Source organism: Marmota monax, unplaced genomic scaffold, assembly GCF_021218885.2.
Source record: "Marmota monax isolate L192 unplaced genomic scaffold, Marmota_monax_Labrador192_F-V1.1 WCK01_AAM20220418_F8-fsc00185, whole genome shotgun sequence".
Classification (NCBI taxonomy): Eukaryota; Metazoa; Chordata; class Mammalia; order Rodentia; family Sciuridae; genus Marmota; species Marmota monax.
The window spans coordinates 2,488,625-2,513,141 of NW_026693278.1; the positions used below are offsets into that span (position 1 = coordinate 2,488,625).

The window sequence follows — 24,517 nt, forward strand, 5'->3', positions numbered from 1 at the left end:
TTATATCCAATTTACCTAAATTAAAAAAAAAAAAAAACACAAACTGTTAGGACTTAATGTCCCAGTTATAGTAGCTAAAGAGGAAATAAAGAGCTCATCATCATAAAAACATAAAATATGTATGAAGGGAGGTGTTCCTGGAAATCCACAGATGCAAACAGTACAAACGAGGACAATATCACTAAGGACTAAGAGGTAATAAAGTGGTGAACAGGGGCTGGGGATGTGGCTCAAGCGGTAGCGCGCTCGCCTGGCATGCGTGTGGCCTGGGTTCGATCCTCAGCACCACATACAAAAACAAAGATGTTGTGTCCGCCGAAAACTAAAGAATAAATGTTAAAATTCTTAAAAAAAAAAATAAAAAATAAAGTGGTGAACAGATCAAAGAAAAGATATGGGAACACAACTAGGGACAACATTCCCATCTTGTGAAAGGGGCCTATTTTTGTCTTTCATTTTGATAAAAAATAGACTCTGCATTTCCATTGACTCTACCCTATTATATAACCTATGAATGATGTTTATCTGCTAATAGAATTTACTTCTCCTGATATAAGTACCTTTGCACAAAGGGCCCTAGGCCTTGAATTTGCATGTTACGAAGCCAGACTATGTCTGTTAGGAGTCCGGACATCTAGATGCACAGGAAAATTAGCTGGTCTTGACTCAGCAGAGGCAATAGGCTGGAGAAGCCTTGTGGATACAACTGTCCCTAGCATTTGGAGTCTCTGGCCTGGGGTGGCCCTGGACCCTTCCACACTGAAGAAGGAGGAGGAGTTGCCCTGGAGTTTCTGTGCTGTTGCTGAGATCCAGTGGTAGTTCCACAATGAGAATTATTCTGACCATCCCAGCTTCCTCTTCCCCCAAACATGAGAAATACTCTGGTTTTGATTTTTTAAAAAACTGATAGAACTCTGAGAAACTAGTTATTTGGTGCTCAAAAAAATTTGACTACATTATCTGCTTCATGTTGCAAGTTCATATCAAAATTCAGTCACTGGTATTATAAAGAGATGTCCCCTTTTCCTTCTTTGTTTTAGTTTCATAGTATTTTAGCCATCTTTGGTTAATTAATACTCACAGTACAGCTGTTACGAAGGGCATCAAATTTGCGCTGGATTTCATCTCTATGCGCCTAAAAGGTAAGAAGTTGATTATGAATTTTTCATAGGGTAGAAAGCAACTGTACATGCTACGGGTCAAACACAGAACACAATCTGCCTGGAAGGCTGAGAGTGCTGTTGCAGTAGCCCCAGCCCCTGTTCCACAAGGACTCACTCATCAAGGCGCTCCCCACATCAAAAACAGGTTACAGGAATATACAACGCTATTAATAACAGGGGACTATTGAGACCACACATGCACACCCTGTACACGTATTTCTACATTCCTATTGACATCTAGGGACTTCTGGAAGAAAAGGAAAAAAGCAATAAAGGATGCAGTTTGGACTCTCCTTCACTTGTCCTACCCCCCGTTCTCTTCCCTCTAAACAACTCCTCCCCAGCCTTCTAGACACACACACACACATACACAGAGAGAGAGAGAGAGAGAGAGAGAGAGAGAGAGAGAGAGAGAGAGAGACATGCAGACACAAGACAATTGCCAGGAAAAAGTAGAAATTTTTTTTTCTTTTAAATCAAAAGCTGCTGAGATTCAGAAAATCTTACATTGACCTTGAAGCAAATGAACAGGCATTCTCTGAGGCAAAGCTGCTCCAAAACAGCAGTGTTCACTTGAGTTGACAAAAACTTTTTGAGTGTATGGAGTATGCCTAGCAGTGTGGTAGGGTTAGGAACATGTGGCCTACACCTTCATTCTGGTGAGGAGAGACAGGAAATAGATAAGCACATGACTGCAGACTGGATCAGACACCATGAAGGGGTTAGTAAAAAAGAATAGGAGAGAGTAGATGGGAACTTAGACGAGGCGACCAAGGGGTTTCTCTGAGGAGGTGACATGTACCTTGAAATCTACAGGAGGAGGAGCCAACCTTCAAAATACAGGAGAGGGCAGAGGGCATAGCATTGGTAAAGTCCTCAGGCAAAAAAGGGTTTGGTGTATCTGATGAAGAAAAGCGCAGAGTGGCCACAGGGGGTTGCAAACTTCAGAGAGAGACCCAGTGGCAAGCATGGAAAGTGAGGTTTTTTGATTTTTGGTTTGCTATATTCAATGAAATAGAATAAACAGGACAGAAAACATCAGAATATGCCTTGGGTAGTAAAGGTGAGCACTATCTTAGTAAACTTTTGTTAAGATGCCATACATAACCCATCAGATTCAGATGGCTATCAATTATTAAGGTCTATCACTAATGTACATATCAGTGAGAAAGAAAAGTGTGTCAATTAAACCAGGGCATGTTCATGTCTAAAAAGACTATAAAATGCATCCTGATTTCAGATGCCTTAAAATCAATGAAATACACCATAGAGTTGGCCTTCTATCTGTGGACTCTGCAACCACAAACAGCTGTGGACAGGAAATAGTAGGGGGAAAATTTTGCTTCCTTACTAAATACATATATATTTTTTCTTATTATTGTTCCCTAAACACTATACTATAACAACTAATTACATAGTGTTTACATTATATTAGGTATTATGAATAATCTATATTTAAAGTACATGAGGAGATGCACATAGATTCTATGCAAATACTAAGATTATTTGCATAGAATAGATTAATGCCATTTCATATAAGGGACTTGAGCATCTGCATATTTTGGTATGTGTGGGGTATGGTCCTGCTAAGAATCCCCCCCATACCAAGGGATGAGCGTATACACTTTTAACTAAAAGGATTTGTAGATGGCTTGGGGGTGGACACAAAAGAGGAATCAAAGACATTCTTGAGAAATTAAGTAGATTATGGTATCATTTGCTGAGCTATGAAAACCCAAAGAACTATCCAGTTTCAGGCAGAGGTAAAAGTGGTCCTTCTCTTAAAAATCAAACAAACAAAAAAAGGCTCTCTATAAAAAGAACTTAAGACAACTCAAAAATTTTAGATCTATTATGTATATTTCTCATAAATTAAGGTAAGCTTATAATAGCAGATTAGATAACTTTAGAAGATAAGTAAAATTGAAGACACAGCAATAGAAACTACCCAAAATGAAGCACAGAAAAAAGAGACTTAAAAAATGAACAGAGCATCAGTGAGCTGTGAGACAACTTTGAGAGGTCTAATATGCACATAGTTAGTGTCTCTGAAGTTATACACAGGTGAGACAGAAAAAAAAAAGTTTGAAGAAATAATGGTCACAAATTTCCCAAAGTTGATGAAAGCCATCAAAACACAGATACAAAATGTTCAAAGAACCATTAGCACAAAAAAAAAAAAAGAAGAAGAAGAAGAAGAAGAAAATTAACCTGAAGTACATCGTGATCAAACTGCTTAAAACCAAGAATAAAGGGGGAAATATTAAAACAAACCAGAAAAAAAGACCTGTTACATTTAGAGAAACAAAGACAAGACAGATTTATCATAAAAGATAGTGTATGGGGTGGGGGGAGCTAGAATAGCAAAATCTTTTAAGTACTGAAAGAAAAAAAATAACTATCAACCTAGAATTCTATACCCAGCAAAAATATCTTTCAAAAAATGAAGATGAAATAAAGGCCTTCTCAGACATACCAGAGCTGAAAGAATTTGTCACCACCAGATTTACACTATGTTAAAGGAAGTATTTTGCTCAGAAGGAAAATGACAACAGAAATTTGGACCTACACAAAAGAATGAAGAGCACTGGATAAATGATAAAACAAAATAAATAAAAAACAGATAGTTACATGGACAGATTCATAAATAAAGTTCAAAATAACTTCCCAAATAATTTGTCCATGCTTTCAATGGACTAAATTAATGAATCATAACTTTTCAAAAAAAATTTTTCAATCCGATTTCTGCTGAGTGATATAGTCTAGATACTGAAATGTCACCAAAGGTCCATGTGTTAAGGTTTAGTCCACAGAGTGGCACCATTAGAAGGTTCTGTTGTCCTTTAGGTAGTAGGACTAGTGGAAGGCCCTTACATCCCTGGGGGGCATGCCCTTGAGAGACTTGATGATTTTAACCAGGGGACCCTGGTTTCATTGTCTTCCTCCATCTTTGCTTTCTGCTCATGAGTTGAGCCATGTTGATGCACCACGTACCCTCCATGTGCTGCCTTGCCACAGGCCCAAACAAAAGGAATCAATCAGTCATGGACTGGAACAGCCAAAACTGTGAGCCAAAATAAGCTTTGCCTCTTTATAAGGTAATTATCTCAATATTTTGTTATGATGGTAATTATCCAACATAAGAACATGGCCATCTGCACTATTGTTGAGATCTCATTTGTGATCAATGACACAAGCAGCCTGAGGCCAGCGGCAGCCTGGCCCCAAGGACCACCCAACCCCCTCTAATGCATTCCAAGATAAAAGGCAAGGATCCTTCCTATAAGCCCTTACATTAATCAACTTAGGTCAGGGGTCAACAAACCTTTTCTTAAAATATATTGAGTTTGCTGGAACTTTGGTGGATTCAGATCTGAACTCATAGACCAAGAGCAGCCATAGATAATATGTAAATGAATGTGGCTGTGTTCCAATAAAACTTTATTTACAGAAAACAGGTGACAGAATGGATTCTGTCCACTAGCTGTACTTTCCCAGCACCTGCTCTAAAGGACTATTTGGTGTTAAATGTTTCAAAGACAAATGAGAACCTAAGGGTGGAATCGACTCCTTTGAAGTATAAACAGTGATCATAAAAACAAATTCACTGGCCTATACATGGAGACAAAAACCCTGTTCCACTTTCTTATTATGTTCTACTTTCTTATTAATAGCATAGTTTCCAAATAACACTGCACCATTAAAAACTCATTTATCTGTCCCATTGGAATCTAAAATTTCAATCACTAATAAGGGTTCATTTCCATTAAAATGAACCATATGGTTTTTGGATCATTTCAACACATCAAATAGCAATTCTTTCTGAAAGTACAATTTAATAAACTACAATCGCTAGGACTTTTGATTTATTATTGATTATGAAACATACACACTAAATGAAAAAAAAAAAAAACTGATCCTGTCGAGGATGCTGGAAATACTATAAGCACTAAACTACTGAACTGATTTGAGTAAGAAAATAGTTAAGAAATACATGATTCAAGTTTCTTTACAATAAACTGTGAAAAAAAAACAAAACCAAAGGTCACAAAATAAAATACACAAGGCCAGTAAAATACATAAGATAAACTTTGGATTCCCTCAATGAAAAATGTGAATGCTAACTGGGTATTAGGCACTACAGGGAATAATATCTACCCACTTAAAAATGATTGAGGGTCCCAGAGAGTGCAAATGTTAACAGTTAAAAAGAAAAAAAAAAGTCAAATGATATCTTAGTATTGCTACCAAAATGGTCTGACCTTGAGACCCACTAGGGATCCACAGACTGGCTTGAAAATCACTGACCTAGGAGGTCGGTGGCCTCAAGGGGCTGAGCAGACTGGCCTTGCCTGAGGACCACAGACACCCTCTTTTGGGAGTTTTTATACGGAAAGCTACAAGATGAAGAAAGATAAAGGAAATTACAATGAGGCCACAATGAGAGGAAAGACTTGCAGAACTGAGGAAGGAAACCAGGCTTCAGATGTCTGACCACCTCCTGTGGTCGACAGTCAGGATTCTAGAACCCTCAGGCTTCCATGCAATCCATCCCTTCCCTGGTGGGCAGGCACCTCGCAGGAATGTCACCTTCCATGCCCCAGATTTCATATCTTGACTATCATGCCGATGGCTTGCTAATTAAATTCAGGGTTTGATAATTATGTAAAAGAATGAGAGCGTGCACTGATTGATGATTTTAAGGAATCAAAGAGGATGACTTTGGGATCCTGTGATTCTGCTATGAGGGGAGAAGGATTCTTTTCATTAGTGTCTCTGGCTTAGGACTCTTGATTATTCATCTAGTTTCTTGACTGAATCAGTAAAAGAACATGGAGGCAGGAGCACAAAGCATGTCCCTCAGGCCTTGCTGGTGTTCCCAAAGCACATGCCATCTACCAGGTTGTCCCACACGTAACACATTACATGACAGGTCTGTGCACTGCTCAAATTCTCTTCCCCAGACAAAGGGATCACATGGAATGTTGAATACCAAGTCCAGATCAAAAACCAAAAACAAACAAAAAAATACTTTTCTGGCAATAAGTAATAAGCAATAAAGTTATCTTTAGAAGCAGGTTTCTGTTTAAATTTGACTCTGTTGGTCTCTACCTTGACTCAATCTCAGCTTTTAATAGCCAATTTCAATGCAAGCACAATTAACAGGATGGGTAAAGTGAGAGTGGGAAGGAAGGAAGCATTAGGAAGGCCAACAATACCGCCCCTGCCAATCTTCTTCAACGGAGACCTTTAATTTAACTGTGCTCCACCTAATTTGGCTCAGGGGCGGAGGCCAAACAAAGTAATTGCTCCTTCCAGGCCAGGAGATGGACACCTCTTAGAATTAAACAATAATAGCCCACTTGACCATTCCCTTTTATTGATAAAACATCATGCTGCGAAGCTCACAAATCTCCTGGGAGATCACTTGAGATTCAGGCTGATTTAGTTTGATGGACGCCTGTGTTGAGTCTGAACGTGGGCCTCCCACAATAGGAAAGTATTACATTTATGACCATTTTCTTCTTCTATTGGAAAATATGCTCTTCAGAACAAAAACCACCAAGCCACGTGCTCCCATATATCTATACTCCCGTACTCCCATATCAAGAAGAAGGAAGGGGAAATGTCCACGGCCTCAGAACTGGACTAAAGCATATTGATACAAGCCTTGGATTTCCACAGGATGGGTTTACCAGCAAGGCACTTTAAACAGATATAGTTTCCACAGCACCTTCATCTGCAAGAGCTATCGATAGAGCCCTAGTTTTTAGACCTCAGGAGTTTTTTCTTTTTTTTAAAGAAGACTCTTTGAGGCAGTGATCTCATCTGACTAAATTAAGTCGTGACTGCTGTGCTAGGCTTCTAGCAGCCATTAGACACAGTACATTCCAACCAGCAGCAAGACAGGATTTAAAGGACTGATTTCCCCCAGATAAACAGCAGTGACACATGCTCTATTTTATATCCTCATCCTCCTCCTCCTTTCAAACAAGGGCAGGATAAGATACATGGTCACCACCTGCCCTCCCAATTCCAACAGAGCAGCAAGATAAACTGTCCTCCTCAGCTGCTCTGAAGGAAAAGGACTTGGGGACTCACAGGCCCATCTCCTGGAGAGAAAAGCTGGAGAGAGAGCACTGGGCAGGTAGCAAATGCTCATTAAATATGGATCACATTGCTGACGTTTCTTTCTCTTTCTTTCAGAGCTTGGGTATTTGTACAGGGGGAGAAATATCAATATACAATGCGTTAAGCAACAGAGGTTCAAATTTGGGTGTCTCCCCCAGCGGCTAAGAAATGCAGTCTGTGGTGCCTCTTCACCCCAGCAAGGGCCAGGCCTTCTTGGCTGCACTCCTGTACTTAACTTTCATTTTGAGCTCCCCTTTGCTTTTTCAGGCACTTATTTTCTCTTTGCCTTGTCTTTCTTCTTGTGTCCTGTTTTACCGTTTTGTATCTTGCCAAACTGTTTTTGATCCATTTTAAAACAAAGCAGAATATACAAAGAATTTCGTGACTTTTTTTTTTTTTCAAACTAAATATTGGGTGTCACTGAATGAGCGTCCTCATACAGATGACAGAATTTAAAGTCTCAATCAATACCCAGAGTTGGTACAAGTCCTGGACAATCTAGGCTGCACAAGTATTTTCCACCAGGATCGTATAAGCCGTTGTGTTCCTGATTAGTTCCTAAGGATTCTGGCACTCAAAGATCACATCCCCAATTTGGTTCAAACACTGGGATCCCCAAACCCAACAGTAGAAGATAACTTCTAAGAATAAAACTGGTTTAAAGATACACACACACACACACACACGTTATTTTTAAATAAGGTAATCATTAAGCACTAGAGATATTAGCTGATGGTGGTAAGGCCAGTATCCAAGTTGAATCAGAATGAACAAGGTACCCATTTAGGAAACACCAAACCCAATCAGCTGCATTGTACCCTGCCCACAGGAGAGGGCACCCTGACCAGAAGGCATGAGTATACCCATCTGCTTGGCAGGTACAGAACGTTACTGGGAGAACCATGTGTGCGTGGCTGAGATTAGCCACGAAAACTCATTTGGCTTTCTAGGCTCGGAATCCAGGCCCACCAAGCAGCCTTCTAAGAGTAATAGGGTTTTCTAAGTAGAATTCCCTAAAGGAGAAAGAAAACAGGAGGACTGGCCACCCAGAATGCCCTGGTTAACTTGGCACTTGTATCTCTCTAAGTTGCTGATGAGTTGGCATTTTACTTTTAAGACTCTTGAAAGCTTTGTTAACCCTGTGAGAATGCTTGGCTGTGGGAAAATAACTAAAAAGTCTCATTTTTAGACTCCCAGAAAGAACCAAGTTCCAAGTCCAGTGAAGCCCCTCCAAGCTCTACCTCCTGACAACACAACCAGCTGAGTAACTCAGTCTCTCAGAAAGAGCAGGTAAGCCAGGTCCCTTTTAGAGAAAGAACCTCTGACTCGGAAGACTGTCCCATCCAGCTCATGCCAGAGGCATACAAAGGACATGAAGCAGAATCTCCAGCTTAAAATAAAGATAACACCAATGAGTTTAACCAAAATAAAAAACAGAAATATGGTAGCAAGACTGCTGTAAGATAGAAGATCATCGTCATCATTATTATTATTATTTTAATGACTATTAAAAATGAATGTAGAAGACCCAGGTAAACAAACTGGCTGAAATCGAATTTTTTAACATGATTGTTTTTAAAAGATGGAAGAAACATAAATAAAGGAGGAGTTTTTCAGGGTACCAAGGAAAGCTCAGATATTACCAGTCAAGCTTACATACTAATTCCAACATAGGAAAAGTCTACCTGAGCCAATTTGCTGCCCATTAACCATCTCTGGATGGCTTTTTCCCTCTTGGAGTCTCTAAGAGTGAGCAAAGGTCCTCAGTGCCACACTCACCCCAGCCCAGACCTTCTGAGCCTCCTGGACCTACCGTGAGAGCCTGGATCTCCTCTTCCGCTTCTGCTGTGGTCTCCTCCAGCTCTGTCTTAGCTTGCCGAAGCTGGCTCTCCAGGGCAGCCCGGGCGGCCTGCAGGGCTGTCAGCTGGGACTCGCGCTCCTGCAGGGACAACTGCAGCTCCGTGAGCTGGCGCTTCAGCTCCAGTTTCTGCTCCTCGTGCTCCAGGCTGACCTGAGGAGAGACAAGAGAAAGTGAAGACCCTCAAGCTGCTCGACCTACAAGCTTAAACCTGCTCTTGGAACTATCTTCCAGGGACTCCCTAGGGGCAGGGAAATGCAAGAAAATGGGCCTGACTTCCAGGTGTTTCAGAAATCAGCAGAACAGAGAGCACACGCCTAGGATGCACAGCTGGCCCTCCAGATCCCTAGCTTCTGCCCGAGTTCAACCAACCATGGATTGAAAATATTTGGAGAAAAATAAATTGCATATTTACTCAACATGCACAGACTTATCATTATTCCCTAAATAATACAGTCTAGCAGCTATGCACAGAGCATTTGCATTGTATTAGGTATTTCTAAGTACTCTAGGGACGAGTTAAAGTATATAAGAGGATGCATGTAGATTCTATACAAACACTTCTCCATTTTATAAGACACTGAGCAGCTGCAGATTTTGGTATCTCTGAGGGATCCTGGAACCAAGGCCCTGAGGATACCAAGACTATATATACTAACCATCTGCTACCTACAAATACTCAAAGGCCTGGGAAAATGAGAAGAATATCAAATGAAAATTACAATTATTCTTTTTTTTTTAGTTATTGATAGACTTTTTAATTTTATTTGTTTATTTATATGCGGTGCTGAGAATCAAACCCAGTGCCTCACATGTGCTAGGCAAATGCTCCACTGCTGAGCCCTAGCCCCAGCCCCACGACAATTATTTTTACTAGAAACACTTAAAGAAATACAAATAGTCTCATATTAGTAACAGGAAAGACTTTACAATTATAATGTAAATGGAACAGCAAGTGAATTGTACTTATTTCAACTGTTCATGCTCTGACTCGTTCTCATTAGGTGCTCCGCGTTCTTTCCTCACTTTGAGGTAACCTTTCTTCTCTCCATCTGCCTGTCCATCCACCTCCCTACTCAACAGTTCATCCATTCAATTGCTGAAATGTATTCAGCAATTTCTGTGTTAAAAGGAATATGGAGATGAAAGACGGTCTCTGCCTTCAAGTTGATGAGAAATTAAAAACCATCTACTCCCACATAGTGTGGTCACTGCAACAATCAGGACGTGTGGGGACTTGGAGGGAACATATGGGGGGGGGCAAACTCTGAATCTGAATTTACAAGAGTCAAACAAGCAGATAAGAGGGATGGAAAATTGCAGATAGGGGAAGCAAGACACTCGAACATACAGAGGTGAACGAGACCACGACACTTCTGTTGACCTAACAGACACAGGCAAGGTCGTTCTAGGGACCAAGGCCAAGCAAATGAGAGATGCCCTCTGCCTTCAGGGGCTCACGGTCTAAGGAGACCGCCAAGAGAAACCCAGGTGGTGACCTCAGCACATCAGGCTGTAGGGTCCAGAGGAGCCTTCCTGCTGAGAAGCCTCCCTAGCAAAGGTGGCATCCAAGTCTAAAGGCCACAGGCACAAAGAGAAGGAGGACTTATAAAAACCTTGACCAACAGGATCTGGCAGTCAACTTAAGCTGGGGCAGTGAACAAAGGACAGAGGGGAGTTAGGGAGAGTGAGGTCAGAGGGGAGGAGCAGGGAATAGCCAGTTGAGAGGAGAAAGGTACCAAAGTCCATGCTAAGGTGTTGAACCTGAGTTCCCTGGGAGACAACGGGTCAGAAACTCATGAGAAAGACCTCGCTGGAGATCCAGATCTGGGGCTTCATAGCAAACCAGTGGGAGAATCGTGCTCTACAGCCTCTCTAGTAATGATGGCAACTTGCTGTGGTGGCAGCAAATGGTGCCTACGACGTGCTGGGCGCTGTGTAAACTCACCGCACCTCGTAACACCCAACAAGGGAGGTATGCTATCACCTACACTTACAGATAAGCGCACTTGGTGGTGAGACATCAGACCACTGGGCAAATGTCACATAGCTAAAGATGGCAGGGGTAGCATTCCAACTCAGGAACTCTGGCTCAAGCCCATGCTAGCAAAGACTGTGTATGTCTATTAGAATGCCAGCATCAGGGCACTGGGACTCTAACAGTTAGCCTGAACATCCCTGATGCCCCTCAGCAAAACCACGAGAGGTAGGAAGAGCAAGTCCAGTGCCTTCGGGTTGAGGCTAGGGCCTTTGCCCTCGGTCTCAACAGCAGCGTGTTGCCAGGAGGAGATGGACTGGCCTTGTTCTATTTAAAGCTAACTCTAAAACACCCAGGGAGAATACAGAGCCTGAGCCTCTCATGAAACATTTTTAAGTTTCTTCTATCATCCCAGGGCTACTAATTATACTAATTTTAAAAGAAGAAAAGCAGCAAGCTTCCCTGGGGTCATTTTAACTGTCCAGCTGTGCTACAGCCGCAGGACAGGCTTGGTAAGATACACGTGTGTATGTGGAAAGGGAAGGGAAGAGACAGCCAGTCCCAGCTAACAGGCTGAAGAACTCTGCCTGGGTTATTTACACCCACACCTGAGGCTGACTCTGCCAGCAAACGTAACAAGATCACGAAAGGCTTTGGACATCCCAGAACAAGAGCTCTCCAACTCCAGGGAGCATATGAATCACCCAGGTGCTTGTTAAAAATGCAAATTCCTGTACTCCTTTCCAATTTCATTTTCAAAAGCTAAAGATGACATAAAGGATGCTACACTTTACCATGCTCCAGATGATTCTAATGGAGGGTCTGCACTGCTGACAAACATGAGATTATACTTTTTTTTTTCTGTCCTTTGGAGAAGAGGCTTGATTTTAATACTCAAGTACAAATTAAGACACACCACAACACTAGTATTCCTCAAGGTCTAGTCCTCAGACCTGTCTGCTTAATAGTCTTTTCCTTAAGGAAGAGCATCAGCTTTCTGAAGAACTCCAACACAAATATCTGAGCACCTACTGCGCCCTAGACTGGCCTTCACTCCCAGCCCTCATCCTACTTCCAACAACTGCTCTCTGTACCTCCAGTCCTGCTTCTGTAGGTCCAGCTAATCCTGGCCACCCGGCTGAAAGCCCCCAAGATCAGGAACACACCGTATCCCTATGCTAATCACTGGCACACAGCAGGAATTTAGTGAATGCACAATGTGACTTTATGGCTTCAACACAGCTACAATCAAAGTTGCACTACTTTCCTCTCAAAAACCTGGTTTCTCTTCCAAGCTTCTGTGTATCTCTGAAGAGAACTACTTCCATGAAGCCAGCTCAGTTTGGCTGTGTCTATTAATCTACACACTCAGCACTGCCACGCAGCATGCGTGGATGACCCAGTGAGGCCCTCATTCCTCCTGCTGAAGGAGGAATCACTCCACTCCCATTTGACAGATGCACCAATTTACATAATCCCCACGTGAGCCAGGGAGGAGATACAATGACATTTTACAGGTGAGGAAACTAACGCACAGAGATTGAGTAGCTTGCAAAACTACAAAAGAGATCACAAAACTAATAGGAAGTCTAAGCCACTAAGAGGTGAATTCTAAGCCAAATCCATGGGGTCCACTCTGTTCCTGGTCACCATACACAATGCCTCCTGTGTATGTACTGGCTGATGCTTGGAAGCAGGCTGGTTTGGAGCCTAAGTCCCCCACCCCCTCCTAAAAGCTCGGGAGACCACCCCTCACTCTCACCTCCCTCAGCCTGGTCTCCAGCTCCAGCAGCCGACTCTTGTCACTGTGATCTTGGTGGCTGATTTTCTCCAGCTGTTCTTCCAGCTTTCGGTTCTGGGCCTCCAATTTCCCAGCCTGCGTCTCCAGGTAAAACTTCTGCTGCCTGAGTTCTGAAATCATCTCTTCCTGGGCCTTCCTGGTAGGGGTGATGGGAGGATCCAAACAAAATCACAGCCACATCAGAGGTGAACACGTCTCCTCAGGACAGACAGAAACAGAGTGAGACGGGAGTCCTCATTAAGCAGACTGTAATGGTTCTGAAGTTATCTCCCTCCTGATCTGGCCTCATAGGCATGAGCCAGGCCTGGGGATCCTAAAAACCATTTAGTCACCACTGCCAGAGTCCCTCTCCTATGGGGTTAGGGGTGGTCAAGACAGATGCAAAATATGCTAACAGTTCATTCACAGGGCAGGCCTTTTGAGTTTTTTCTTTGAGAGCTGCTACAGGAGAGCAGAAAGGGGCCTCCTCAGAGCATAGGAGTGCCCCCAGTAGCTCATTAACACAGGCTCTGGGAAAGAAACTGGAATGCGAAGAAATAATGCTATCTTTCCTCCTCTCCGCCAAACTGCTTGCAAACATCACAAACCTTAGTGACTCAAAGACCAAATCCAGCCCACCAAACTGCTTAAGATTAAAATGGGAATCTATGGGGAGGAAAAATCATAGAGACTGTAATTCTCTGGGTAGAGAGATTATGATCCAAGTGCTCCTGAAGACAGTCCCTACAGAACCCCAGCCCTCCTGCCCTGGGGTGCAGCCTAACCACAGCAAAACGATGCCTGATGCCTGACAGGGTACACACGAGATCACCTCTCATTGCAAGAGGCAAGACTGGGAAAGGAGGACAGCACCTTTCCAAAAGCAAATGATAAACAGTCTTATTAAAGCAAAACACTCTAATTTGAGGTGGTAATTTGAGGCATTTAAGAAAACCCAACTCAAAAGAAAGGCCATGGTGAAGTGAGACCACTAAAGAGGACAAAATTATACAAGCGTAGGCAGGCTAGGCCAAAGTACAGAAGTAATTAACTCTGCTCCAGCTCCATCAGAGAGAAGGAAAACAGAGTTTGTGTGCCAGAGGAGAAGACCAAAACATAAAAACGTACACAGTTAGAACCTGAACACTTACATGTTCCTTTGGGTGAAGAGACTGCTGTTTGCTGCCAGTTTATTGGCTTCAGACAGTTCCACAATCCTCTGTTCCAGGGATCTGATCTTGGAATCCATAGCGTTGATCATCTGAAACACAAGGACCTCTGACCCTCACACTCAGAGTTACACCAGAATGGGATTCACATGGGCCAGGTGAGCCAGGGTAAAGTCTCTCTGAAATGCCAGCAGTTTGGCCACAGGTAACAAGTGCACCAACTAGTCTGTACCCTAAAGATCACAGATGTCACCAAACAGATGGCACTCAGTTGTTTTTCCAACCAAAATTAAACATCTCCACACTAGCTAAGTGGCTGGCATTAAAAGCACACAGAAGGACCTGCTCAGGAACCTGGCACCCGGTTCCTGTAAGAAGCAGACCTCTTTACATCCTGGTTGTCATCCACATGTGAGCTGGGCCTGCAGGGCCTCTAACCTCAACCCACAAGTTCATATTTAGAGCATCATATTTTTTTCTTTTTTTAAAATATATTTTTTAAAAATATTTTTTGTAGTTGCAGATGAACAGCATGCCTTTATTTTATTTATTTTTATGTGGTGCTAAGGATCTAATCCAGTGCCTCACACATGCTAGGTAAATGCTCTGCCATTTTGAGCTATAGCCCCAGCCCTAGAGCACCATATTTTTCTACTTCAGAGTTTCCACAACTTATTGAATCATAAGAACCAGGGTGGGGTAGGATGGGCACTGGTTAAAGTTATATCTTCTCAGGACCCCCAGCCACGCACACACACAAACACACACACACACACACTTAGAGGGTCTAATGTGGAGAGTTTCAACAGAGTCTGAGGTAATATGAATACAGTATCAACAAGCATCACAGGTGAATCCTATGAGCTTTGAGTTTCTGAAACAACGGACTATGAGGATTAGCAAGGAGAGAGATGCAGGAGAACAAGGACCATCTTGTCAGGGGCATTCTGAGGGACCACATCCTAGTGGGTACAGATGAGCATGGGTTTTAAAGAAGAGCAAGCACGGCCACCTGGAGCCACAGCTCTGTTGCCTTCAGGACAGGAAGCAGTTTCAAAGGTAGCTTCCTATTACCTACAGGACTGCACAGGGATAAGTCACCAGATGAAATGGAGTCACCTCAAATGAATGACTCTTGGCAGGTTTTAAAAACCCTCCTTGAAAAAAATGGGCTCTTTGAGCCCTTCTACCTACCGCCTTCTGCTCGCTGAGAATCTTGCCCTTCTCATGGGCCTCCTCCTCGTGTCTCTGCATCAGGTTCTCCAGGCTCTCCTTATCTGCCAAGTCTTTCTTTATCTGATTGTCCAACACCTACAGAAACGAGAGAAGACGCCAACATCACAGGTAGCCAAGCGGGGAGCTGAGGGAGCCCAAACAGGGGCACTTGAGAAAAAAGGAGGAGGGGAGGGGGAAGCTCAGAGAAGCAAGGGCCTCCAAACTCTAGAGCTATGAGAAGGCCAAAATCAGGAGGGGTCTGTCAAACAGGATGAGATTAGGAACTCAAGGACCAACATCGAATGGCAAGTCACAGACAGATTTGAACTAGGAACTTATGTGAAAGTCAGCAGCCAAACAGATCAGAGCAGTACATCCAGAATGAGGCAGACTCCAGAATGAGCGGGAGGAAAAGATCTCTTCAGTGATCTAGAAAATAAAGTTCCTATGACTTTTAAATATTACGACTTTTTCTCAGCCAATGCACCAGTAGCTTTCAAAACATTGCTTGTTCCTAATTGTACAGAATGAATTCTGGGTTCTCCTGGGATGTGTGTGGAGGAACAGGAAGTCTGACCAAGGCTGATATTCAGAAAAGGCAGGGGACAAGAGGATGTTGCCCACCCATGAGGCAGGTGGACAGGCAATGGGTGGGAAAGACAACATAAAAGAATGCGGGGGAAATGCCACTTTCCTCCATTCTTCTTCTGATCCAGCTAGAGGGGAAGAAGTTATTGGGAACAGAAACTTTTCCCAGGGGAAGAGAAACCATGTATTCTCTGAACCAAGAACACCACTGTAAGCACCTACTATTCCCAGGAGGAAAAAAATAACAGTGATGGTGTCTGTCACCAAGCACCAGCTTGACCTAATGTTCTGCAGGGCACACCCAGCCCTGCCAGTTGCCAAAACAATAAGTGAAAAAGAAAGGAAGAAAGAAGACCTTATAAATTGCCCAAGCCTTTGACCACGACTCTATGTCTCTCATCACAGAGGATCCATTCTGCTTCCGCAAATGGCACCAACTGCATCAAGAAGGACAACAGGATACTGGGAATAAAGCTGAAAGAATTGGGGTCACGGACGGGATTGAAATGTGCCTTTCCCACAATGTCTATTGTGAAGGGGCCTGCATAGCTCATGGGGACATCGTCCCTAAAAACAGCCAGTCCACAGGGAAGGGGTCCACATGATAAAGGAAAGAACAGATTTCAAAGAGGGCTTTAAACCAAAACTGATAGATGAAAAAAATAATAATAAATAGAATAGGAGTTGGTGGAGAGGAGCAAAAGGTGGAGAGCAGGGTCATGGGAGGAGGGACGCAGCTCAATAGGATGATAGGCCGCCAACTCTCTTGGACGTCTGAGGGTGATGCTAAAATTATGAGCCAGAGCAGGGCAGAATCTAGGGTATGATCATAATTATTACTAAAATGGCCTTACATAAGCTAGAACAAGGCACAAAAAGCAGAAAAGGTTAAAAAGGAATGGTTTTGAACAGATTCCAGTAGGGCACACGGAAGAAAACAGATCTTCCCTTAACACTCCCTGGGATCTATAAAACAAAGCTCTTTCTCTCTAGAAGGTAGCAGAGATCATATAATAAGCTCCTTTTTCATGAGGAGCTAAGGCAACGAAAGACATGTGCAGAAAAAAAATCTGTTCTAAGTGATGGATACCAATGAGAGGTCTTGTGGACCAAAGAGACAAGCCTCTATTGTGAATGGGAAGCATCTCTCACCTTAACAGGACTCAACTGGCAGAAGGACAAACAAGAAGATGTAGTGGTTTGGGAGATGAGCAAGGACTTTGTTTGAAATGAGGGACCAGTGAAGACACCTAAATCAACCCAAGACAAGCATGGCTTTTGGCAGGAATGACAGTTTAATCACTCAAATCACAGAAAGGGCTTTACAAAGGGTCATGGTCATCATACTAAGGTGCCTTGGACTACTGTATACAGTCTCATTATTTTCTGAAAACTACTTTATTACAAAGATAAAAGCCTGGAAGCCAGTAAGAGTTCCAAACTAAAAGGAATAGCATATGAAATTTAAAATTCATTAAAGTAGGGCAGTTCACAGGAGAAAACTTCTTTTTTTTTGGTACTGGGGATTAAACTCAGGGGCACTCCACCACGGAGCCACATCCCCAGCCCTTTTTTTTTTTTTTGTATTTTCCTTAGAGACAGGGTCTCACTGAGTTGCTTAGCACCCTTGCTTTTGCTAAGGCTGGCTTTGAACTTGTGATCCTCCTGCCTCAGCCTCCTGAGCTGCCCCTGAGCCACTGGGATTAGAGGCGTGCGCCACTGTGCCTGGCGAGAACACTTTGAGGTCACTTCTGGGTTATTTCATACATATACATGTATATGCATATATATATATACAAATACATGGACATATATACACATTTTTTATTTGTTTGTTTGTTGTTGTTTTCTTCTTTCTGCAGTGCTGAGGATTGAATCCAGGGCTCAGGTCTGGTAGGTAAATGCTCTGCCACTGAGCTACACTCCCAACCCTTTTTATTTTTTATTTTGAGACAGCATCTTGTTAAGTTGCCCAGGCTAACTTTGAACTTGTGATCCCCCTGACTCAACCATCAAGCCTAACTCCTACACTTCTTTTAATAAAAAAATAACTGAAGTCAAGTCAGGAGTAAAAGAAGAAAGACGCCCAGGTGGTGCTGGTGGCAACGCTGTGTGAGCACGTACATGTTAGTCTCATCCCCAAGAAAGAGCCACTCAACGGAGGATACCAGCTCTGGAAGTCCATGACAAGACTGTCATAAAAGTTAACAGTCTCCTTCAACATCCGGACTGGGAAGGGGAAGAGATAATGCTGAGATATAAGGACCAACATCTGAGTCTCAAGAACCCGACAGTGGATTAAAGGCCTGGGGAAAACTGTAATGGAAACCCGCTGTGATTTTAAAATGCAACTGATAGGCTGACATGTTTCTGAAAATACAGTGGGCCAAACGAACGGGGCCAGCCCTCCTCCAGAACATGATCTAGAATTATAGATAAAATACAGAAATGTTTTCCCAGAAGTATCTATAAGCTGGCAAGAGAATCAAGATGTCATAGACAAAAAAAAAAAAAAATCTAAAGGAAAACAGAAACTGGGAGAGGTAAGAAAGATATAAAGCTGTTTTTAACCTGAGGCATTTGCTCAACCAAATGAACTTGAGCTTCAGTTCTGACAGCCTCAAACATCAAGAAGAGACAGAAATCAAAAGCCAAGAGTTACCCCTTATGGTGGGTGCACATTTTCATCCAAACCTTAACAAATTCCCACTAATAATTTTCCAAGGAAAATGAACAGCATACCAGGCACACAAGGAAACAGGCACTGTGAGGGAAGGGCAGGGATGAAAACAGCAGAGTAAAAGCAGACCTTTGAAGTACAGATCATCAAACAACGACACTTCATGCATATCAAGAAATAAAAGACTTTAAAAAATAAACGACTTGAAAATGAAAACATGGAATTTAAAAGTATTGTTTTAAACAATCTAGCAAACTTGGGAATGAACCAAACAGAAATTCTAAAAATGTACTATCTGGACATGATAGCACATGCCTGTAATCCCAGTGACTCAGGAGGCTGAGAAAGGAGGATCACAAGTTTGAGACCAGCCTGGGTAATTTAGAGAGACCCTGTCTCACAATAAAAATAAAAACGGCTAGGGTGTACTCTGTGATAAAGTGCTCGTGTATTCAAATCCCAGTACCAAAGTGAAACAAAACAAAAAACTATTACTAAAATTAAAAACTCAGTAACAGGGCTGGGGATGTGGCTCAAGTGGTAACGCGCTCGCCTGGCATGTGTGGGGCACTGGGTTCTATCCTCAGCACCACATAAAAATAAAATAAAGATGGTGTGTCCACCGAAAACTGAAAAAAAAAAAGAAAAAAAAAAACCTCAGTAACAGATTAGACACTGCTAAGAAAGAATTAGTAAACTGGAAAACAAGTCAGAAGAACTTACCCAAATGTAGCACAAAGAGACAAACAAATGGAAAATAAGAGAAAGGACAGATTTGAGGTGATATAACACACACCTAATCAAATTCCCAAAAGGAAAGACAGAAGAGATAATAACCATCAAGTTCTTGGAATTGATCAAAAAAGACATTAACCTATTCAATACTCCAGTAAATCTCAAGCAGGACAAATCAAAAGAAATCCACATCTAGACACCTCACACTAAAACTTCAGAATTAAAAATGCAGTGAAATTTTAAAGAAAAACAATAGATTACTTTCAAAGAGAACAATGTAGATTGACAGATGACTTCATAATGACAATATTAAGAGCCCAAGTTAATGGAATGTGTTTTACAAGAGTGTTTGTTACAAGAAGACAACAGCCAATGTACACTTTGATCCCATCAAAACCTCTTTAGAATAAGGATGAAAAATAAGCACATGTTCAGACAAACACAGAAGACAGCTTGTCACCAGCAGTTCTGTACTAAAGCAAGTTCTCAAGGATATACTTTAAACAGAAGGGAAAGAAGCTGAGGTTTGAGATGCAGGAAGAAAATTAAAAGTAAGGAATGTGGTGCATGCATGGCTAAATCTAAATTATCATAAACTAGCAAGGCCCGGTGGTGCATGCCTATAATCGGGTGGCTGAGGCAGGAGGATCACAAGTTCAAAGCCAGCATCAGCAAAAGTGAGGCTCTAAGCAAGTCAGTGAGACCCTGTCTCTAAATGAAATATAAAAAGGGTTGGGGTTATGGCTCAGTGGTGGAGTGCCTCTGAGTTCAATCCCTGGTACCAAAAAAAAAAAAAAAAAAAAAAATCTAAATTATCATAAACTGAGTGGTAGCAGTCTTTAAAAAATGTTTTTAATGGAATTGAAATATATAATGGCCAAAAATTTTTTTTTGAACTTCAGACCCCAAACTTCCCATCATGGAGTGAGTATAGCATTTACCCCAAATAGTCCTTTGGTTTATCAAGAAGTGGCCCTAAGTACCCAGGAAGAGAAGAAAGCCATATGGTCCTATAGAAGGAAGGCCAGAGAAGACCAGAAAGTATCTTTACTTTAATTTTTTCCTCGTAGTGCTGTTCTTTCTGCTTCAGGTGTACTTCTAGGTGCTGAGCTGAGATCTGGGCCTCCCGGTGTTTCTCCTCCAGCTCCTGGACACGAAAGAAGAGATGGTCAGGTGTGCCAAAGGAAGGACACAGCCAATGTACCTTAGACACCCAGAGGAAACAAGACTTTAGCACAGGTGCCACAGGTAACAGGTAGCTGCTTCTCCATTACTAGCCTAAGGCTCTCAGGAAGGAAACCACCACAGTGCCTTGGCCCTGGTTTTCCAAGTCCAAGTATTCGCACCACATATGTATACACAGCTGTGAGGCTGTGAGGCCTGGGATCAGATATATGTCAGCACGACAGGTCACACAAAGGCAGCTGTTCAACTTTGCACGGAGAAATGAGGATTACAAGGCAACACTTGGAAGTTTGGTCAGCACAGAGCCCTTGATCACTGTCTTGAGCCTCAGGCCATTTTCGCTCTTATGGCAGCCTTAAATGAGAAAAGTAATTTTGATTTATTATGTGATCAACAACATTTTGTGTTTCGTTCATTAACAAAATTATTGCTCAAGAACCCTAGCTAAAAAGGAAAACTAGTGTTACAATTCAAACACTTTGAGATCTGAATGATTACTTTAGCCAGCTGCTATGTGGAGAATGTGAAGATCAGGAGATGTGTATGTGACATAACGTAGACACGAAACAATGCTCATGGGAACAAAGACAAACACAAAACACACTGGTAATAATGACAAAAAATACATGCATTCGTATTAAAGATGGGAAGAGAATATGGAGTAATATAAATAACTTAAATTTGAGGTTTGCCGAGTCCTTTTATTGTTAAGCTTTCTGCTTTTAAATAAAATTGTAATTCATTTGAAAATTATAGCAACTCATTTGCCAATGTATTATAAACTGATCTTTTAAAGGTAGTATTCAATTCATTGAACCATTCTCTAAATGCACAGAGAGCTGCATCTAAGTTAATTCTTATGAATCTGGACCCATTAGTTAATTACTGATATCAAAAGTCATTACTCCAAGTTTTCATCTCTTCGCACTATTATGAAATTTTTCTTTGAAGTGGAAGCAATTATGGGAATTTTGAAGAATGAGGAAATTATACAGGATATGTCCATAAAATGGGAGGAAAAAAGTACTTTGCGATTCACATGCACATAAAATGTTAGTGATTAAGCTTTTGAAATTTTAAAATCTGCAAGCATGGGCTTTGTTTGGGGGCCATTGAAATGCTCAATCTTAAGACCAGGTGCACAAAATCTACTGCAATATAACAGATGTGATCTTGTAAAGTTGAACGTAAACAGGATTCTAATTAATAAAAACATTGTTAAGGGCTTTATGTGTACTCGCTAAAGTATTGCCTGCAATGACTTCTCTGATTAAAGCAAAAGACTTTGCTGTAATAAGAGTCCCAATTATCTGTTTTGAAAGTTCTTATCAGAATAGCAAATATTTTAAAGCAAAATGACATTTTGGAGTCTGTTTCCAAGCATCACCATTACGTAACAGTATTAAGGACCACTCTTTGCCCATGTCCTAGATACTTTGCAGCCTCAGCACAGGGTTCTTGAGCAAAAGGCACCTTCTGTTAAATGAAGTCACAACCACAAAGGTACTTGGGCAGGTGGCAAGATACATTCAGACAAAGAAATCCACTTGTTTTTCCTTTCAGTTAGAAATCACTTGATAAGCATCTTTCCTTATTTCAGTCTTCATAACATGGCACAGAAAAGGAAATCAGAATCTAAAAATAGGTCCAAAATCAGATACTGAGACTGACGACTTTATGACCAAATTTCTGGTCTACATATGAATAGGAGTTTATAACACATAATCCAGGAGTGCAGGACTCTATATTGTTACATTTTAATTACCAAAAAACCTTTGGAGAAACAGAAATCAAAAATCTGGCTGTTTGGTGGTTTGGCATTTTTTGTTGTTGTTGTCATTTTTCAAACGGATCTTTTTCTATATGTTTGGATTGACCCTTTAGTCACGTTATACAAAGACTGTTGTTGTTCACTGCTATATTTCCAGCTCCTGGAACAGTGCCTGACACATAGTAGAAGCTCATTAAATATTTGTTGAATGAATGAATGAACACATCACCATTAAACAGAGAAACATTTTGTAACCACAAGAGAGTTAACCACTTTGTACCAAACAAGAGATACTGGTGGTGGAATCTAATCTCATTCACGATAAAATTTCACATACTTGACGATAGCCAAGAGAAACTTAGATGATGGAACAAGAGGACAGAAAGGGTAGACTAACAGTCACATTCGTCTTTGTGTGCAGACATATAAATATATAGTATGTGTATATATATATATACACACACACATGAAGACTGGGTGTCAAGGGAAAACAACTCAACCAACCCCTCTTTTACCTGTTTGTTCAAGAACATCCATATATTCACTGGTATACACAAACGAGAAACAGTGTCAAGTGTCAGGGTGTTGGGGTTTGATGTTAAGTACTGTATGAGCCTATAAGTTGGCCATTCTTTAGTTTGTATAGTTGCTGGTGCCTCATTTCCCAGAGGTGATGCGAAGAGAGAGAGATGACTTGGCCTGCCCTCCACCTCACCTTTCGTGGAGAGGAACCGCCCAATTACTTTGGAGCCTTGCCAAGGGGTAGGACAGGAGGGAGTTATGAAGGGATCCCAGGTCACCACTGAGTCTTTCAAACGTGATATCAAATTTCTGGTTTGGGGACTGAGATCCAAGGAGAGAGCCCTTCGAGGGCCTGCCTTCTTCCCTGGCAGGGACAAAACTTCAATGTAACTGCACCTTGAGCCACCTGGGCCTTCCTCCATGAGGTTAATTTGGCCATCAGAGCGTGAGACAGAATCAGGATAAGAAACCTTAAAAAAGACCTGCCATATCTAAGGAAATTGAAAAAAATAATAATAATAACCAACTGTAGCAGAAAAAGTGAGTGGGTGAACATGGATCTATGACAAATACTACTCTGAGAAAAATAATTCTGTATGACTAATTTCTTCTCTCAAAGCAAGAACACAGGTTTCAGCCTTAAAGGTCTAAAACCCCAACAGCTTTTTAAACTGGCAATGCAAAATTAATGGCCATACAAAGCTCTGCTAATAGAAGGATGTAAATGCTCCTATAAAAATATATCAAAAATAATAGATGCATGTTCGACTAAAATAAAAAATGCCAGGCAGTAGCAAACAGAGCAAAAAATAGTACTGACGGATCTATTACCAGTGCCGAAACGTCCGATATTAGGTCATTCATACTGTTCTGGGATGTGGTACACACTGAAACCACCTCTCTTAATTCACCAAGTTGGTGAAACCTCCCATGTGATAGCATTTAATTCTCCTCCTTACCCCCTTCCCTTTGCAACCTCTGACCTGTTATCTTTGAACTTTCCAACTTTCATTCCTGCTCACCAGAATTTTATCAGCCATCTGCTGGATCTGTTGGGATTTTGTCTGGATGTCATCCTTCAGTCTGTTTTCTCTACGCTCCATGGTCTCTAGTCTCTTTACCTTGTTCTCCAGAGAATGGCGGCGTTCCTGTAGATCATGAATCAATCAGAGAGTTTTAATGGAGCAACCGCTACGGGTATATCACCTGCACCATGGGAAAGAGCCCTCAAGAAGCATACACTCGAATCAGGAAGAAAAGTCTCAGGCACCTGAAGCAACAGCGAGGAAAATAAGACTCTATGATTCAGGTGCCCAGCTGTGTAGATTACAAGAGTGCATTCATTCATTCAAATATTTACCAAGCACCTACTATCTGCAAAGTACCACACTAGACCTCACGGGAAATACGAGAGGAAGAAGAGCAATCCCTGCCCTTGGAAAGAGAGAAGGCGTACACAAGTCACACCACACAGGCTGAGAGGGGGAAGACCCACAAAGCACACAGGGACAAGCACTGTGGTGGGGGGGACAAGCAGGAAAGGGGACTTTTAACAGCAGAGTGATACAAGTGCGAGCTGTGAGGAGGGACGGTGTGGGGAGGTTTGGAGTGGATGGGGGTGGGGGACAGGAAGGCGGATGGCATTGCACACAAAGAAGGCCTGCTACCAGAAACATGGAGGTGAGAGCCAACTTAGGCCCCAAGGAAAGCCAGACTGGCTACAGCACAGGATAGACAGGGG

General features: G+C 42.0%; 1 protein-coding gene across 13 annotated transcripts in view; it reads right to left on the minus strand.

The window, feature by feature from the left end:
* The window catches only part of Cit (citron rho-interacting serine/threonine kinase), a 165,395-nt gene that overhangs the window by 42,611 nt on the left and 98,267 nt on the right, over positions 1-24,517 (minus strand). For 12 of the 13 annotated variants that reach the window (XM_058583162.1, XM_046456420.1, XM_046456419.1 and 9 more), the window contains 7 exons: positions 23,799-23,924; positions 20,350-20,445; positions 15,275-15,391; positions 14,063-14,172; positions 12,894-13,068; positions 9,109-9,306; positions 1,082-1,135 (listed from right to left, as the gene is read on the minus strand). In XM_058583162.1, the coding sequence (XP_058439145.1) occupies positions 1,082-1,135; positions 9,109-9,306; positions 12,894-13,068; positions 14,063-14,172; positions 15,275-15,391; positions 20,350-20,445; positions 23,799-23,924 (876 nt within the window). The remainder of the gene's footprint in view (positions 1-1,081; positions 1,136-9,108; positions 9,307-12,893; positions 13,069-14,062; positions 14,173-15,274; positions 15,392-20,349; positions 20,446-23,798; positions 23,925-24,517) is intronic. The other variant, XM_046456417.1, reaches the window with a different exon arrangement.